The 18,131-nt window shown below is 35.3% G+C and overlaps 1 protein-coding gene across 1 annotated transcript in view; it reads left to right on the plus strand.

Annotated features, from left to right (window-relative positions):
• Positions 1-18,131, plus strand: part of LOC107734018 (trafficking protein particle complex subunit 9-like) — a 181,729-nt gene that overhangs the window by 22,465 nt on the left and 141,133 nt on the right. The window contains exon 8 of the mRNA XM_016545874.1: positions 6,270-6,413. Within this exon, the coding sequence (XP_016401360.1) occupies positions 6,270-6,413 (144 nt within the window). The remainder of the gene's footprint in view (positions 1-6,269; positions 6,414-18,131) is intronic.

Genomic DNA, 18,131 nt, shown 5'->3' on the forward strand with positions numbered 1-18,131 from the left:
ACCTTGTGTTAAAGGTTAGTCTTTGTCCTGTTGCTTCAAAGAGCAGATGTGAGCACACACACAGACACGCATGCATCCGTTTGGTTTCATTAGAAATGCCAGGGGGCTGGAGAGGTTCCCTGTCCATTCACAGCCAAACACCTGCAAGGCTTTCATCCCCTATCTGTCCACTCAGCCTTTATCACCTGCCACCCAGCCAACCACAGCACACACACACGCACGGCATCTAAACAAACCATACACACCAGACATGCCTCTCGCACTGCTAATTCACACTGCAGCATGGCACACACAAGTCAAAATACCACACAAAACTTCTGTGCACAGCCCCACACAGCAAGTGTTCACTCCAACACATCTTGCTGAAAAGGCCATCTTAGACCAGAAGGAATTTTCACAGCGTCTTAACCAGGGTTTGAAATTAACTTTTTCACTCATCAGCCAATTTGGCTACTAAATTTTTAAGTTACCGGCCATTCATAATTTCTACTAGCCAAAAAAATTAAACAAATAAATAATGAAAAAAAGGCCAGCGGTAAGCCAACAGCTTGAGGCTGTCCACACTGGATGCGACAAAGTGACCATTGCAAATCATTTGTACTTTGTCAAACAGTAGGCCTACGTCATAAATAGAACGAGGCATCAGTTTACTGTCGGGGATTTGTCGTGCTGTGCTGTGCCACATCCAGTGTAGACCGCATCACCGATTATAATGTGTTCTATAGTATTTTGTCGCATCTGGTGTAGACACGGTGCGAGTCTTCAGGCTTTTTTTGACTTTTCGCTATTGCTTCAATGCAAAGGATACCAGTGCGCCCGCCACGCCATTGTTTGTTGCGTAGTGACGGGTACAGGGCTGGACTGGGGTTAAAATTCGGCCCTGGACAAATCCAGCCTATCCAGCCCTCAAGTTCCGCTGTGAATGTTTTGCTGTGTTATAGGGCCTTCAATTGGAGTAAGTAAATAAATAAATAAATGAGGACAAAAACAAATAATGATATATTACTGAATTCACAGCAAATGCAACAAACTAATAGCCTACTGCATTTTTGTCACATAGAAATGCACTTGACAGTATAAGCATTGATTTTGTGCTAGAACATAGGAAATTTACTGCTAATAAATGCTGTCATCCTTTCCTCACCCTCATGTCTTTCCAAACCTGTATGACTTACTTTCTTCTGTAAAACACAAAAGATATTTTGTAGAATGTTACCAAACCATTTTGGTTACTCTTGATTTCTACTGTATGGACAAACATTTCTTGAATTTCTCAAAATATCTTCTTTTATGTTCCACAGAAGAAAGAAATTCATACAGGTTTGGAATGACATGATGCTGAGTAGCCTAAATGATGACAGTTTTAATTTTGGGGTGAACTGTCCCTTTAAGAACTTTATAATATTTGTAAATGGAAAACACCTCCTTTATAAGTGTCTCTAAATTACAGAGACACTGGTTTTTATCTTTAATCAGGCTCTTACTGAATTAACATTTTACTTAAATTAAAATTAATTAGAATGAAACATTTAAATATCAATAAGCTATTAAAGTTTGTTTACATTGCAGTTTGTTTACATGCATTTTACCTTGTCGTGGCTGTTTTCAGGCAGAACCTTTAATGTTGTCATATCACACAACTGTGTAACACAATTCTGTGTCATTTCTGAATGGATGGAGCGATTTGTGCTGTTTATCTCTTATAAATCGTGGCGGAAGCGCAGCGCTGTGCGGGAGACTGATGCACCTGGTAGCGCCACTTCACGAGTACTTGGCTTGCTTTTTGCAGTTTCGTGTGGGCTGTAATTTAAAAACAGCGCCTAATATGAGGTCTCCCTCGCTTCGGCGATCGGCCCACCGGGAATGTCCCGCTGCTCCCGATGGCCAGTAGCTACATCGCTGGTTATGTTCAAGTAAGCTAGATATGCCCAGATGCTGCGCAATTAGGCTTATTTAATATATCATGATGAGTCTCGAGTTCAGTATTTACACTAAATCTGCGCAGATTTGGCTTACATGAACTTCCTCAAGAAATTAATTAGTAAACATAATTTACGAAAAGTAACCCGCCAAATTGGCTAGTGATTTGACAGCGTTACCCGCCACAGCTGATTTTTACCCGCATTTGGCGGGTTGGCGGGTGTTAATTTCAAACCCTGCTGGCAACTGAATAGCAATGTTCTAAAAACCATTTAGAACACCTTAGCAACTACCAGAAACCCCTATCAACTGCATAGTAACGTTCTAAAATCATTTACACCACCTTAACAAGTGCATATAGCAATACTTTGGCAACCACCCAGAAACCCATAGCAAACACATAACAGTGGCATAGTAATGCTTTAAAAACTATTTATAACACCTTATGAAGTGCATAGCAACACCTTGGCAACCACCACTGACAACATCATCATAATGCTCTAAAAACCATTTAGAATGGCTTCGTAAGTGCATAGCAACACCTTGACAACCACCACTGACAGCGGCATAATAATGCCCTAAAAACCATTTAGAATGACTTAGCAAGTGCATTGCAACTCCCTGGCAACCACCAGAAACCCATAGCAACGCTAAAAACCATTTAGAGCACCTTAACAAGTGCATAGCAACACCTTGGCAAACACCTCTGACAACAGCATAGTAATGCTCTAAAAACTAGTTAGAACACCTTTGTAAGTGCATAGCAACTCCCTGGCAACCACCAGAAACCTATAGCAACACTAAAAACCATTTAGAGCACCTCAACAAGTGCATAGCAACTCCTTTACAATCACCCCTGACAGTGGCATAGTAATGCTTTAAAAACTATTTATACCGCCTTATGAAGTGCATAGCAACACCTTGGCAACCACCACTGACAACATCATCATAATGCTCTAAAAACCATTTAGAATGGCTTCGTAAGTGCACAGCAACACATTGGCAACCACCACTGACAGCGGCATAGTAATGCTCTAAAAACCATTTAGAACGACTTCGTAAGTGCATAGCAATACCTTGGCAACCACTCCCGACAATGGCATAATAATGCTTTAAAAACCAGTTAGAATGCCTTAGCAAGTGCATAGCAACACCTTGACAACCACCCCGACAACTGCATATTAATGCTCTAAAAGCCATTTAGCAAGTGATTAGCAACACTAAACTGTTGATTCTGTCACCAAATCAGTAATTCAGAGGCAGAAAATGGTATTACATTTTGATAAAAGATTTAAATCATGTGCACCGATGAATTAGGCACAATAAGACAAATAGCATTTATAAAGAAAATAAATAGAGTTGATTTCACATGGACTTGAAGTAGGATTTATGAGTGCTGTCTCAATGCAGACCCAGCCGTTCCATCATTTAGATATATTTACTCTTCTTACATCTTCATTCTTTATTAATGTCAGGCAAAACAGCTGATTTAATGTGATTTTGATGCATTGAATCAGTGATGACATTGAGAGCAGGAGGTGACGGCCCCTGCGGGTGGGCCGTGGAGACCCCTAGCGTGTGTCCGCTGAAGCTGAAGGGTGACCCTGGCTTACTGAAGCTTTAAGTGAAAGAGAGAAGAGGGCTGGGGTCAATAGAGACACCATGGAGTGCAGAGAGAGAAGAGAAAATGGGTTTTTAATTGGCCTGGGAGTTCTCGAGCTCAGCTCTCTTTACGCACAGAGAGAGCGAATATATCATCAACCTCTGATTGATTGCGTTTAGCTCAACCATTGTGCCACATGGATTTAGAAAGTCCAGTGAAAACGCGAAGACTGAACACAGAACTGTAAAACGCTTCCTGGAGACTCAGCGGCCTGTTCGCACCAGCCGTTATGATCCCTGAACTACAGAGGGATGTATTATTTCTAGTTGAAGAGGGAGTGAAGTGGCTGTTTTTAATAAATGGCAGCTAAATGTGCAGCAGCTGTTGTAAATAGTGAAATTTTTATGGGGTGATGTGTTGTGAATGAATGTTGGGTGTGCAGAAAAATCTGCGTTGAAAATGCATGCTTTTTGGTCCAAGTAATGTACTGTATTGAGTTTTTTCCCCCCCTAAATGTAAAAAAAGTGCTTCCTTGTGCATGGATCAGATATATTTTTAAATTATAATTTAATTTGAACTTTAATATTTTGCATATATTATTAATATAATTAATAATACATTTAATATTAATATAATTTAATATATTAATTGTATGAAATTAACTGTTATTAATATTAAACTAATTAACTAATAAGAGCCCACTTGGATGTCAAGGTAACAGTAAGCTTTTTACAGAGGTTATTTCAATGATCTGATTATGCCAGACATTTTTTTTAATGTCTCATCCACACAGATGATATTTACAGCCTGTATCGTCACCTAATATGTTTCTGATGTTGCTGATCCACTGTAGTGTCTGCTAATGGGTGTCTGGATGCCAAATGCACATGGAAATTATATGCAGATAAGGTTATGTATAATAAAAAGGTTTGCTTTTTATCCATTTATAGTTGCTTCCAGGAGGAGACGTGTGGGAAATAAAGCTTGTGCATTTACATGTAATATTCCACCAACTGAGATTTGGCCAGAATCTGGTCTTCGTAGGTTTTATTTTTTTATTATTATTTTTATTTTTTACACACATATATATATATATATATATATATATATACAAAATTCTCTAGCTAACACTCCTTAAGCACAATTTGTGTAGGAACAGGGTACCGCAGAAAAAGAAATGGGGGGGATTATTTGAAAAAAGAATAAATAATAATTTATAAATATTTATATTTAACATTTATTTGTTTTATTTGAATTCTGCTGTTTGTGTGCATGTACCTTTTAGACTGCGAGGTTTATGCAGAAGTCATGTATTGGGAGTGTTTTGGGACAGACATGGGACATACTACAACATAAATTTTGCATATTTATACCACTGATCCATTTGTTGCATACTATTGCGTTTGCCAAATTCTTTATTCACTTTTAAATTCACACATTTGGAAAAATAAAAAAATCATGGGAACTTTGACCATGCAGTCCATAATTCTACAACTATAAAATAAAATAAAAAAGAGAGCAATAACATGCTTTTCTATAGTGCAAGGGCTTGTGGGTAATATTAACCCAAAGACCTGGGTGAATTCTCTCCTTTTCTTTTCTTTTCTTTTCTTTTATTTTCTTATTTTATTTTCACATTTGCTATTTAGGACGGGTGGTATGCAAATAAGGATGAATCTGCAATGATGTATGTATGACAGAAAAAATAATTGCATGTTTATTTAAGCAAGTTGCATCCAGTTCTCATTTTGGAAATCTGTAGAAATGCACACTTTAAATGCATGTTTAACTAAATATGGCTTAAACTTTTAGTAAGCAAGAGGAAGTTAAGAATCATCATGATTGCTTCTTGTTTGAGCACATTGAATTGTGGGATATAGTGTCTATACTTCCCATTTTAACATTTGCAGTAGGTTTTTCATGAATACCATGCGTGTAAACTTTAGTAGTATTGTAGCGCTCTATTCCAAACAGCTTTTTGGAGACGGTTGATTCCAGTTTCTTGATTAAAAAGTGTCAAACAGCAGAAATGTTGCGGTTTTTGGTTCCTTTGGTTTGGTGTGCAGACAAACACTCTCTACTGTAAAGCTTAGTGTGGATTTGCATGATTTGAGCGTAAGGTGAGTGTGAAATAGACAGTCACGTGAGCGGCAGAACTGTGTGGTGTGATAAATCCTCGCAATCATTCCAGAGCTGCTGCTACATTCTTCAGGAGCAGCACGGATCAGCTTCACCTCACTCTCTCTCTTCAGTGACAGCCGTGCCAGTCGCCTGATGGATGAGTTTTGTAACTCGGCTGTTGAATGATGTAAGTTAGGACTGTAAATTTTATGATGCCTTTCTGACAGTTTGAGCAGAACAAGATGCTGCATGTACAAACAAAACTTGATTGAGTTTGACCTTCATGTCACATTATATTTCATCAGTTAAAGGGGACGTAAAGAACAAGGTTTTGATGGACAATTGTTGTCAAGAAGTCTTAAAGGTACAGCCACAAAAACAGCCTTTGAAAATGGTCGTTAAAAATCAAATGATGACTTTTCTTAGAGGAAACTTTGACTAACGTGAACTTCATGAGGGGGGAAAAAGGGAAAGAAAAAGCTGCAAGAGCGAAGAATAGGCTACACTGAAAAACAAATCAAAATAGTGTCTGAAGGTGGAAACACAAAGGCTCATGTGAAGTAAATCCATCAAAAGTGTTGTTTTGTGTGTGTTTTAAATGCTTTCTCCTCCTCTCTGTTTGTAGGGACCCATCGTGGGTGGGCGGCAGTACAGTTACGGTTGCTTCATGAGCTGGTTTATGCATCTCGTCGTATGGGGAACCCAGGACTGTCTGTCAGACATCTCTCTTTTCTACTGCAGACCATGCTGGACTTCCTCTCTGACCAGGGTAAGATATGGGGCGAATGCACAAATGCCCTCAAAGTTTACACATTTAGTTTTGAAGACCTCCTGTTGACTTTTATGACTCTTTTGCCATTTTTGCAACCGTTTTTTTGCCCTTCTTCGGTTCCTTAAAGGATTAGTTCACCTAAAAATGAAGATTTGCTAAAAATGTACTCACTAGATAAGTTTGATTCTTCATCAGAACAGATTTGAGAAATATAGCATTACATCACTTGCTCCCCAATGGATCCTCTGCAGTGAATGGGTGCCGTCAGAATGACAGTCTAAACAGCTGATAAAAAACATCGCAATAATCCACAAATGAACCACACAACTCCAGTCCATCAGTTAATGTCTTGTGAAGTGAAAAATCCTCTACCCATAATCCATTTTTCTCCAGTGAAAAAGTCGTCTTGTCTGAATCAGGAGAGAAATATGCACAGATCAGGCAAAAGAAAACCAATGCTGTCAGCTCATTTAGACACCCATCATATACCCAGAGAGATTCAGACAGACAGACGGCACTCATCTAAAAGAGATGAAAAGAAAGAGACAGTGAGGATAAAATGTTCACTAGAGTGCGTTTGTGTAGATTGATTCTGCTGCGGTGAGCACTTGTTATTGAATTTTCAGGCCTGTATTTTATGGAATCGTCATATTATACTTTCAGTCATACTCTTTTTAGAGGGTCATCTCTCTCTTTACACAGTGACTTATTTTACACTGTGTGTGAATTTAGAATGCAGGGTCGGGGAGGCTACTTTTAAAGTGTAGTTCACCAAGGTATTCAAAGTAAAGAAGTTAAATTACAATCAAGCTACTCTTTTGAAAAAAACAGCTGGCTAATAGTCTCTAACAAAAAGTACAACTGTTTTAAAGCTCCTTAAAAGGGTAATATGTTGAAAAAGACCACAATTATAATACAGTGAAATATATAATATAAAATATACTTTATAATTATAGTTTAATCTATTTTAATTATACTAACTAGTGATATTTTCTATTAATTAATTAATTATAGTTTAATGATAGTGAATGAAATTAATAACAGTTAAATAAACTAATAGTAATAACATTAATATTTTTTTAATTAATGAAATAAAAAGAGTGTATATTTAAAATATTAAAATATTTATTTGACATGTAATAAAGATGTTCACTGTTTTAGGAACAGTGTTGATTTAAAATAATTTGCATACATCTTTTTTTTTTTTTTTTAATAATTTTTCATTTTATCCTACAGTGTTTAAAAGAAGAGCTAGATTTGAAAAAAAACAAAAAACTGAACTACTAAAAATATGTGTTGGTTCCTATCATTTGTTGAGTTATGGATGTATGTGCTTACAGTATGTGTGTTCGCATGTGGCTCTGTGTGGTGTGTTACCTGGATTTTCCTGAAAGCCTCCATGTCTTTGAAAAGAGATTGATGTTGTTTTTTTGTTGTTCAGCCATGGCCCACTTCACAGCGTCCTGTCCCCACAGAGGTGTGCTGTAATCCTGTCTGCCTCACACACACACACACACACACACACACACGGTCGGGCCTGCAGCTCTTGGGTATTGAGCTCTGTCAAGCTTATCATTTCCTACCAGACAGAACAAATCCAGAGTTCCCTCGGCTGAGCTCAGGGATTGGTCGAATGCTGTTTTCAACACAGTGTCAGAGTAACAATGGCTCCCTATGTTCTGATAAAACCCATTTCTTCACTGCTCTGTCCTCTGAGAGCCAAACGAATCACTCTTATTTTGTCTAACGAGCAATGTGATCTGTTTTTGGGTGTTTAAATGGAATTTCGGGCCTTCTTTTGGAGTTTAAACAGGAGCATGAATGCTTCAAGTTGACGCCAGGCGTTATAATGACTTATACACTTATTAACTCAAATAAGCCTTTCTTTATGCATGTGGCATGTGTGAGAACGAAGGTATTTGCAGGTATTATTTCATTGATATTTCATTTAATAAAAAACAGCCTGAGAGAATGCTGAAATAAACCTTGAAGAAGAAATTCCTCTTCTTGTTAATGTTTAGTAGACGTCTAAATAAGATTATTTTACCTGCGTTATTCTGCTTCTTCTACATTCTCATTGGATTGGACTTTGTGTCCTCGCTAATGACTAAATGTGTAATATTAATCGTGATATTTTCCCCCTCCCACTCATGCTCCGTTTAGGTCTGGTTCCCACAATCCTGGATTTTTATGTTGTCCTAGGTGTCGCAAAGTTGTTTATTCTTCTTAGTAATGTCAAAAATGAAGGGAAAATTAACAGTTGCTTACAGGCTTCATTATAAGCTGCGCTTTTCTTGTGTTTACATCGCCAGATCGGTTATTGTTGCTCTATGATTTTATATATAATATAAAATTTAGATTTTTTGAAATAGTTGAAATGAAAAGTGTTAAGTCAGTCACTTGTGAACCCTTATGTTGTTCACTGAGGTATTACTTTATTTATTCTCAAATATTTGTTTTCATAGCTGTATTAATTTACATACATTTGATTTATTTTTAAAAATGTAATTTCATTATTTATTCTCATAATTTATTCTCTTTTTTATTTTCTATCATACATTTTTGATAAAAAATTTATTTAAACATTTAAAAAAATATTTTTTTAAATATATTATATATTTTGTTTTATTTCATTTTAATTGTTTTATGAATCAATAACAGTTTTCCGTGTTATTTCTGTATTGTTACAGGCACTTTCCATGAATAAGATAGAAAATAAGGGAGATGACCAAAATTAAATATTATATTAGCTGTTGTATGCAGTAGAGACAAGCTAGTATGGAACTGGTTTGTATATATTTATGAACTTTGCATAAATTAAAGAACAAAAATAGTTTGATAATTTTTTTATTCAGCAACTTTTTTTATTTATTTGTTTGTTTATTCCCAAATATTTGTTTTCATTAATGTATTTATTTACATATATTTAATTTCATTATTTATTCTCATACTTTATTCTCTTTTTTATTTATTCTCATAAATTTATGAGAAGAAAACAAATAAAAAAATGTGATTAAATAAATTTGCCATTTATTGCTGTAAATGAACAATTCAACATTTTTCATTGTTTTATGGCTGTAAGTCCAGAAGCTTTAGGAATACCACTCTGGTTTACAGCTCAAATTTACTCCTTTTTTAAGCTCCACAATTAATTTAGTCATTCTCGAGTGGAGTTTAAAAGTTTGATTCATTTTTTAGCAAGTCAATTTGTTTGAATAGTGTTTGTTTCAGTCAACCAATTAAAAAATGACTCCTTTGACTCCTTTTTTCCCCCAATATTAGTCGAATGCTGTTGGTTACATTATATATTGCTTATGGTTTTAATATCTTAGTTTTACTTTCAAGTGATGTATAACATTTTGCATGTAACGTATTAATAAGAACTGCTTTAGAACAGCAATTTGTTCATAAATCGGACATCACTATCACAGTGTTCTTTTGAATTGCAGTAAGCATCCCACTGTTGACATGATTGGTGTTTGATTGAGGAGAGCTGCTCAGTCCACCTGAATTAAAACTGTGTGCCATCTGAGAGCTGAGGTGAGGAGCGACCGTTTCAGTCGGTCTCCTGCCGCTTCTCTTGATTTTAATCGCCGAAAGCATCTGTGCAAGAGCAAAAGAACAGACAGTACAATCAGATGGCAGTCCGCCCCGTTACACACTACTGTATAATGACTAATGATTTCCAGCAGTTGTTAGAAACGGCCTCAACACAAAGACGCTGTACAGAAAGGAGGCGTCTGATTTAAACCCATCTGCTTGACATTGATCAGTGTCGATCCGGACTCTTGATGGGATAACAGAGCAGGAGATTCAGAGAGTTACTTTTAAGCACATGAGGGGTGCCGTCTTTTTCAGTCCTGACAGAATGATATTAGAAGAAAAGATGGGGATGTTTTATTCAAGGCAGAGCTTTGTAGTGAACAATTGCTCTGCCTACAGATAACAGGTGGATGCTTGTGTTATGAAGTAATTCATGCAGACAGAGAGAAAGAGGTGGAGAAACATATTTGCAGATGTGGCAGATACATGCTTCTAGAATCTAGATGGAAGAGAAAACGATGAGGTTATAGATAAGGGTAGAAAGAGAAGTTTGTGTGTTTTTTTTTTTTCCTTCTTAATTTTTTTTTATATTATGTTATTTAATTTTATGTTGTTTAATTTTGTTTGTTTTATATTTTTAATTTTTTTAATACATTTATATATATTTTTATTTTAGCCACTTTATGACTCCGTAACAATTTTCCATGCTATTTCTGAATTGTTACTGGCACTTTTCATAAATAAGATACAAAATAAGGCAGAAGAGACCAAAATTAGATATTATATTAGCTGTTGTATTATGCAGTAGAGACAAGCTAGTATGGAACTGGATTGTAGATATCAATTAACTTAAATAAACTTGAATAAATTAAAGTTTAAATTTATTTATTTATTTCAATGAACACTACTATTCAACAGTTTGGGGTCATTGCAATTAAAAAAACAAAAATTTACACTTTTATTCAACAAGAATGCAATGCATTGTTAAAGGTCCCCTGAAATGCTTAGAAACACGCAGCGTTACTCTGTGTTGACGTCATTTTAACTGAAACAGGAAGACAGGGTGGGACATATCAAGCAGCCCCGCCCCTTTTTAAAATAGCCTATAGCGTTCGTTTAGATCACAGCTTGGGCTAGAGCCATTCAGAGCCGTTGAGCTCCGTAAAGCCGCATTTGACAGGGCTATAAAATATAGCATTCTGTGTAGAATTCAAATAGCGATACATTTTGTGGTCTGCGCCGACTCGCTCATGTGATCTGCTCCGTGCTATTGTGTCTCTGGACCGGAGCAGAGTGTGTGTGCGGTGCGGTGGTTAGCGTGACACAGCGCCAAACCCGACTTCGGCGGGCGCTTTGGATTCTAGAGAGCATTTGATTGGACAGAAAGTTTGATGAGAAGCTGAAGTAAAAAAAATCGTTGAGCCGTTTTGGCGGAAGTGACGAACTGCAAGTTTTGAATGCTTATATCTTCTAAATGTGAGATTTGTCACTGTTTTGGAGCACACTGCCTTATAGGTAACCTTAAGACTAACATATTGATACTAACACCCAAAAAACTTTCATTTTGATTTCATGGGGACTTTAAGAAATAACACTGTAGCATTTTATAATGTTACAAAAACTCTATTTCAAATAAATGTTGTTCTTTGAAACTTTCTATTCATCAATCCTGAAAAAAATGTATCACATTTCCCCCCAAAATCTGAAGCAGCACGACTGTTTTCAACATTGGTAATAATAAAAAAGTTTTTCTTGAGCAGCAAGTCAGGATATTTGAATGATTTCAGAAGAATCATGCGACACTGGAGTAATGATGCTGAAAATCCAGCTTTGCATCACAGGAATAAATTACTTTTTAAAATATATTAAAACATAAAACAGTTATTTTAAATTGTAATAATACTCTATAATATTACTGTTTTACTGTGAATTTGATGGAATGGACACAGCCTTGGTGAACAAAAGAGACTTATTTTGAGACAAAAAAAATTATTTCTTTAAAAAATGTTTAGTTTTTTCTTGAAAATTGGCTAAGGTTCAGATAAATGGAACTTTTTAGAGCCACACAGTCTACCATAAAAAAAGAACCAGAGAAAGACAAAAGACGTTGGTCATGCAAATCTGATTACGAGTTGGTTTCTTAAAGGGTTCATATGATGCGATTTCAATTTTTCCTTTCTCTTTGGAGTGTTACAAGCTCTTGGTGCATAAAGAAGATCTGTAAAGTTGCAAAGACTAAAGTCTCAAATCCAAAGAGATATTCTTTATAAAAGTTAAGAGTCAGCCACACCTACCTAAAACGGCTCGTTCTAAGTCCAGAAGTCCAGCCCGGAGTCCAGCCCGGAGTCGTCACATGTCCTTCCGTAGTGCTTGTTGTTTGTCATTTCTCCGATCAAAAATGCAGACCTGGTTTTATGTTTACGCGGTCTCTGTTATTGTGAATAGAACAGCAGTGTATGTTGTTCTAAAGAAAAGTGTTTGTTTTCCTAGTCTGTAGTTGACTTCTCTGCGAATGTAAAGTAAGTGTGGGGTACAAGAAAATTGTCACAGCCTGTCATCACTATCCAGTCAAATTTCAGTGGATAAAAACAAGTCCCTACATTATTATTCCCCTCTTGAATATTTGTTTTCAGTTGTAAACTATGTGGCATTACTCAAGTTAAATGTGTTGCAGATGCAGTTTCATGTTGTTTTTAAGTACCTCACTGTACAACATTTCCCCCAAGTTTAGGAGTTTATTTTCAGGAAACAGATAGAAATGATGGGTAAAAGACTGAAAGAGCAGCAGAACAGACTGAGACAGACGCAGAGGAAAAGAAAGTGAGGTTGTCAGCTAATTAGTATTTTGTCAAGTTTCATTTGCCAGAGCTCACATGTCAGCAGGGTTGTGTTGTCTGCACGGAGCAGTGTGAAATAAGCTATTTGAGGTATGTGATCGGCTGCTATTTTTGACGACGTTTGTGAAGACAAATCAAGAATGCCAAATAAAGAGCTTCATTTAGAGAGCTGGCGAACGCACTGGAGAAATTCTCACCGGATGAAAGGTGTAAATTGCACTCAGAGATTCATTTTCAGCTCCGCTCTGATGTCTGTGGTGTTAATTTAGTTTTATTTAGAAGTTAGTAGCACATTTTGTGAATGGATGTGTCTAAATGACCTGGCGAGGCTTTACCTGCAGGAAACTCTCTGTGTTAAAGAGACACTTTGATTCTGTAAATGTGAATTATATTCATTGTCCAACTCTAATCTGAAAGAAATAAAAATAAAAATGCAACCATAAGGCATGAAAATAGATATTCTAAACCTTGATTTTATAAACTGATTTTTTTTTATTTACACGTGTGCAAAATACATATCTCACAGAAATATTGCCTGGTCAAATTCCACTGCAAAAATGAAAAGGAAGATAAGAAATTATATTTTGCATAAAGAATTTAGCATTTTTTTTTTGTTAAAATTTTTTTGTTGTTGTAATAATAGGAATTCATTTGAATATTTTATTGTATAACATTTATTGTTTTAAAAAAAATACTGTAATACAGTGATTTTAAAAATGTAATTGTGTGTACTAATGTACTTTACAATTTGTTTTAAAATTAAGAATAAGCAATATATATTAAATTTGAGATTTTTTGTATCATAGTAATGAGAAAAATATGAAATATGCTTAATTGTATATTGAAATTAATGTCACAATGCAAGTAAATCAGTAGTCCGAAGAGTAGCAATTCTTTTTCTTAGGCAAAATATAATATCTTATTTTATCTTTTGCTTTTGAAGCGAGCTGTGACCTGGGTACATAGTCCCAACCCCCACACACAAAAAAATTATTTAAAAAAAACTATGATTAGTATTACTATGATTGCTATTATAAAACAAACTTATTTTATTTTATTAGAAAAATAAAAATATAGAAATGTATAGATATAAAATGTATAAAAGTAAGTTTTTATAGTCGTTTTTATGAAGTATAAACTGAATAAAAACCGTGGCCCCTCTGGTCTCTGTGGCCCTGAGCTAATCTCACTCTCATACAGCTTTAAACAAACACACTCACAACCTTTACAGCCCCTACTAACACACATACACAAGCTACACACTCACTAGGTCTCTCTCATGGCTAACATAAAACACACATACACACACACACACGCACCTCACTAAACAACCTCTTTCTCACTTTCAGGCTCTTGCTAAAAGCACCCTTGTCCCTGAAATATTAAGCGGTGCTCTGGGGAGACTGGGAGAGGGAGAGACGTTTGTGACAGAAACACAGACAAGCAATTTGAAATGGATTTTAGGACGATGTACCTGGTGAACGCGTTCAGAATATTTAGTGCTCTTTGCTAAGCCAGGCATAAATATTAGGATTGCTAACAACTTCATAGCAATGTACTAAAAAACATTTATAAGTTGTTAGCAATGCCCAGGTACCACTCAAAACACACTAGCAACCGACTATCAATGCACTGAAATTCACTCAATTAACTAAAGAGTAACTCCTTAGCAACTGCATTGAAATACTGCATTAATTTTTTAAAATTTTATTTTCTGTTATCAGTGTTATTTTATTATTTAGTATTTGTATATTTGATTGCATTTATTAATATTTAAAATGGTTTTATTTTTATATTTTTACTTTTCATTTAAATATGTTTTGTGATTTTATGTACTTTTGTAATTATTATCGTTTTAAAATATTTATATGTAGCTTTAATTTATTTTTGTTTTAATAATTGTAGTACTTAAACTTGTTGCCTTGATGACTGACTGTTTAATGTTTTTATTTAATAACGGTTTTATTTTAATTTTCAGCTTTATTTCAGCCGTTTTGTTGTATTTAAATTTTATTTTGCTTTATTTTTCAGCTTTAGTTTCGTTTTTTAAAATTGTTAAAAAAAATTTACATTTTATTTATCAGCTTTTTTATTTTATTTTATTTTATTTTCAAATATAACCACCCATTTACAACGACTAGAGTTTGTTTTCATTATATTTTAAGAGGTACATCTAATGGTGCATATGCATAGGATTGTACGCTTGTCATTTCTATTTCCCTGTGTTCTGTCATCTAAAGTCTCTCCCTCAGGGGCTGAACCCTTTCATTTGGTACTTGACTCGAAAATTTGTGGTATATCAAGTTAGTGACCCACGTGTTGTCTCTTCAGAGGCTGTGCAAAGTCAGTAATTATACCCTGATCAGACAGCATGCAATTACATGCAGTTTGTATATGATGCCTTTTGTGACTGAAGACGTTATGAAACGAGACGCAAACCCTCATCTGAACATTTCATAAATTGTTTAGCGAGTCACTTTTTTTCCCTCACTGGCCCTTTCCTCACATTCCTGGGTGTTGATGGTTTCCATAGCAACAGCCCTTCCCTCTCTCAGCCGAAAGATGCAGACGGCGTTCTGCGGACCTTTGCGATGGACCATAGTAACGTCCAATCTATTCCTCCTCACTGAACTGCTGTAAACAGCAATTTTCTGAGTCAGTTGTCAGTTTGCCGTCTCCTCCCAGCTTTGGTGGCTCTCAATTTACATCATTTTTTTTTTTTGCCTGCGTTTCTTCCTCCGATTGAGAAGCATTTGTCAGCATGTTGCGTGTTTGTTGGGTTTAGTTGCTCATCTGCAGTCAGTAATTTCATCGCAGTGGACTTCAGCGCCCTGCTTATGCATTATTCATAATTTATGTGACAGTCATCTCTGCTTATATCATCAACCTGAGCGCTCAAGTTCATCTCTGCCGACAGCTGCAGGCTTTTTTTCCCCCCTCAGTCATGTTTTTAGACTTTTTTTTTGAGTCTGTGACATTTTCGCATTACACACTTTCTCTTTCTTTTTTCTGTCCTGACCCATCAAAAACGCTCCAGTTAAAATGTTCCGCAAGGAAGACATAGTTATGCATATAATTATGCATATCAGCCATTGAAAAACCCATTAATATCCATTTTATGTATAAAGAAAAGTCAAAGTGAAATGGTTTGTGAGTGCAGTTTAATGTCATTTACAGTAGTCATAAATAACGGTGTTTAGCTGTAGACGGGTTTTAGCAGCTTTTTGTCCAGATGTTCCTCTGAATTTGAATGAATTTTGATTAGGTCTGTTTTTAAGAAGTTTATCTGCATCAGTGAGACAAAGATCGTCTGTGAGATTTAGTTTCCTTTGTTCAATAAGATTTGGCAAACGTCCGTATGAGGTATTTCCTGCTAAATGAATCACTTCACACAAAAGACACCATTTGATTACCAGTGACGTCATACGAGAAAAATCGCAATGAGCGATTAACGTTTTTTCACCCTGTTAATTGAGGTCACACGCAAAACTGTGAATTACCTTATGTGTTGGGTTCCTTTTGTTGTAATGTTTTTGATTAATGCTGAGAACCGAGGAAGGAAGTGCTATGAAAATCATATGATATAACTGAAAGCACATTTTAAAATAGTTTAAAAACTGTGCCCAGATGCATGGTGGAGATAGAAATATTGATTCATGCATACTGTTTTGTATTTTTTCCTTTTATTTTCACAAAATAGCTAGTTAACAGATAATTGATGGATTTAAATGAGGACATTTATTTATTTCGACTACTGTGGTTTGAGATTATAGCCAGACCCCTCATCATTTACTAAGAGAAATATTCTCACCTACCCACTTTCTCTCAATCTCACAGACACTTTAGTGTCCATTAGTAAGAATATAAATCACTTTGGCTCTGACTGGTCTGACGGCTTTTTAATCTCATTTTCTTTCTTCTCGTTTATCTTTTCAAGATCATCTTTTTAACCAAGAAGCACTGATAGAAACCTTCGCTTTCTACAATGGCTACTTTTGAAACAACTGAAAAAAAGGAAACTGACAGTCATGATAATATAGCATTTTTAAAAGGCTGAATTTGCTTTATATTTTACACTTCAATTATGTAAAATGAGATCGTGATAAGGCACGATGAATTGAAAGCAGAAGTTTATTTACTGTCTTTTTATGATTTGGCTTCTAGGTTTCTGTAAATAGAGGCAGTCAGTTTGAGAGTTCTCCAAGTAGATGGGCTCTAAGTGTTTGGTTTTGGTTTTCCCTGTTGTTATTTGAGATTAATGTTATGTAACTCAATTGTAGGCTGAGATCCTGTCCAACGGCGATGCACACAGGCCTCTTTCAGAGCTGTCAAACGAACAATGCACACAGAGAGAACATCTATTAAATAGTTGTTTTTAGATCTGAACTGTGTGGTTCGCATGTATGTAAGAACAAAAAGCCTCTGTTGCAGTAGGCAATTTAAAGTGTAAAAAAAAAAAAAAACCTGCATTCTGACTTTGTTACATATCCATTTTATGAGTTTCTTGCATTTAATGGCATTAACATCATTAGTTGCATCACACTCATTCTTTAGATGAACTGACCACCTCTAACCTCATTCGATGTCCTAAAATTACAGAGGATTAGAATGAATTTTTTTGTAGTCTGGTCTCTGAGCCAGACGGGTTTTTGATCTATTATTCCCTCAACATGAGAGTTGTGAAGGATGTCTATTACACCTCTTCTCATCCTCTCCTTCCCCTTCTTGCCATCTCAGACGGCACTTCACCTGGGCCAGCTGCACCCCTGTGTGAGGAGTGAGAAATATCGACGGGACTGATCTTTCTTGGGGTCATGTTAAATCATTAATGGCAGCTATAAGTTAGTTCAACCTTTCCGTCTGCCACAGGGGCCGGCAATCTGCCAGCAACTATTTTATGAAGCTTTCAATTCCCATCTGTTCAGGGTGCAAAGGATTCCTTTTGTTTGTAGAACAACTATCCTAATAACAGTAGTAGTAATAATAATAATAATAATAATATTATTATTTTAAATATAACATTTTGTTTTGTTATTTGTTTTATTTATTATATATATAAAGCTTCATAAATATAAAGAAATCATTACTGTCACTAATGTTTTTTTTTCACATTTTAATTAATATTTATAAAGCCTTTATTTTATTTTTCTTTTAATTATAACATTGTATTTTAGATATAAAATATCAATAATAATAACAATATTAATATAATATTAATAATAATTTAATAATAATATTAAATTATTTATAATATATTATTGTTATTAATAATACAAAATGTTATACATCATTAAATATTATTATTATTATTATTATTATTATTTACAATTTATAT

Source organism: Sinocyclocheilus rhinocerous, unplaced genomic scaffold, assembly GCF_001515625.1.
Source record: "Sinocyclocheilus rhinocerous isolate Xijiao unplaced genomic scaffold, SAMN03320098_v1.1 scaffold430, whole genome shotgun sequence".
Taxonomy (NCBI): Eukaryota; Metazoa; Chordata; class Actinopteri; order Cypriniformes; family Cyprinidae; genus Sinocyclocheilus; species Sinocyclocheilus rhinocerous.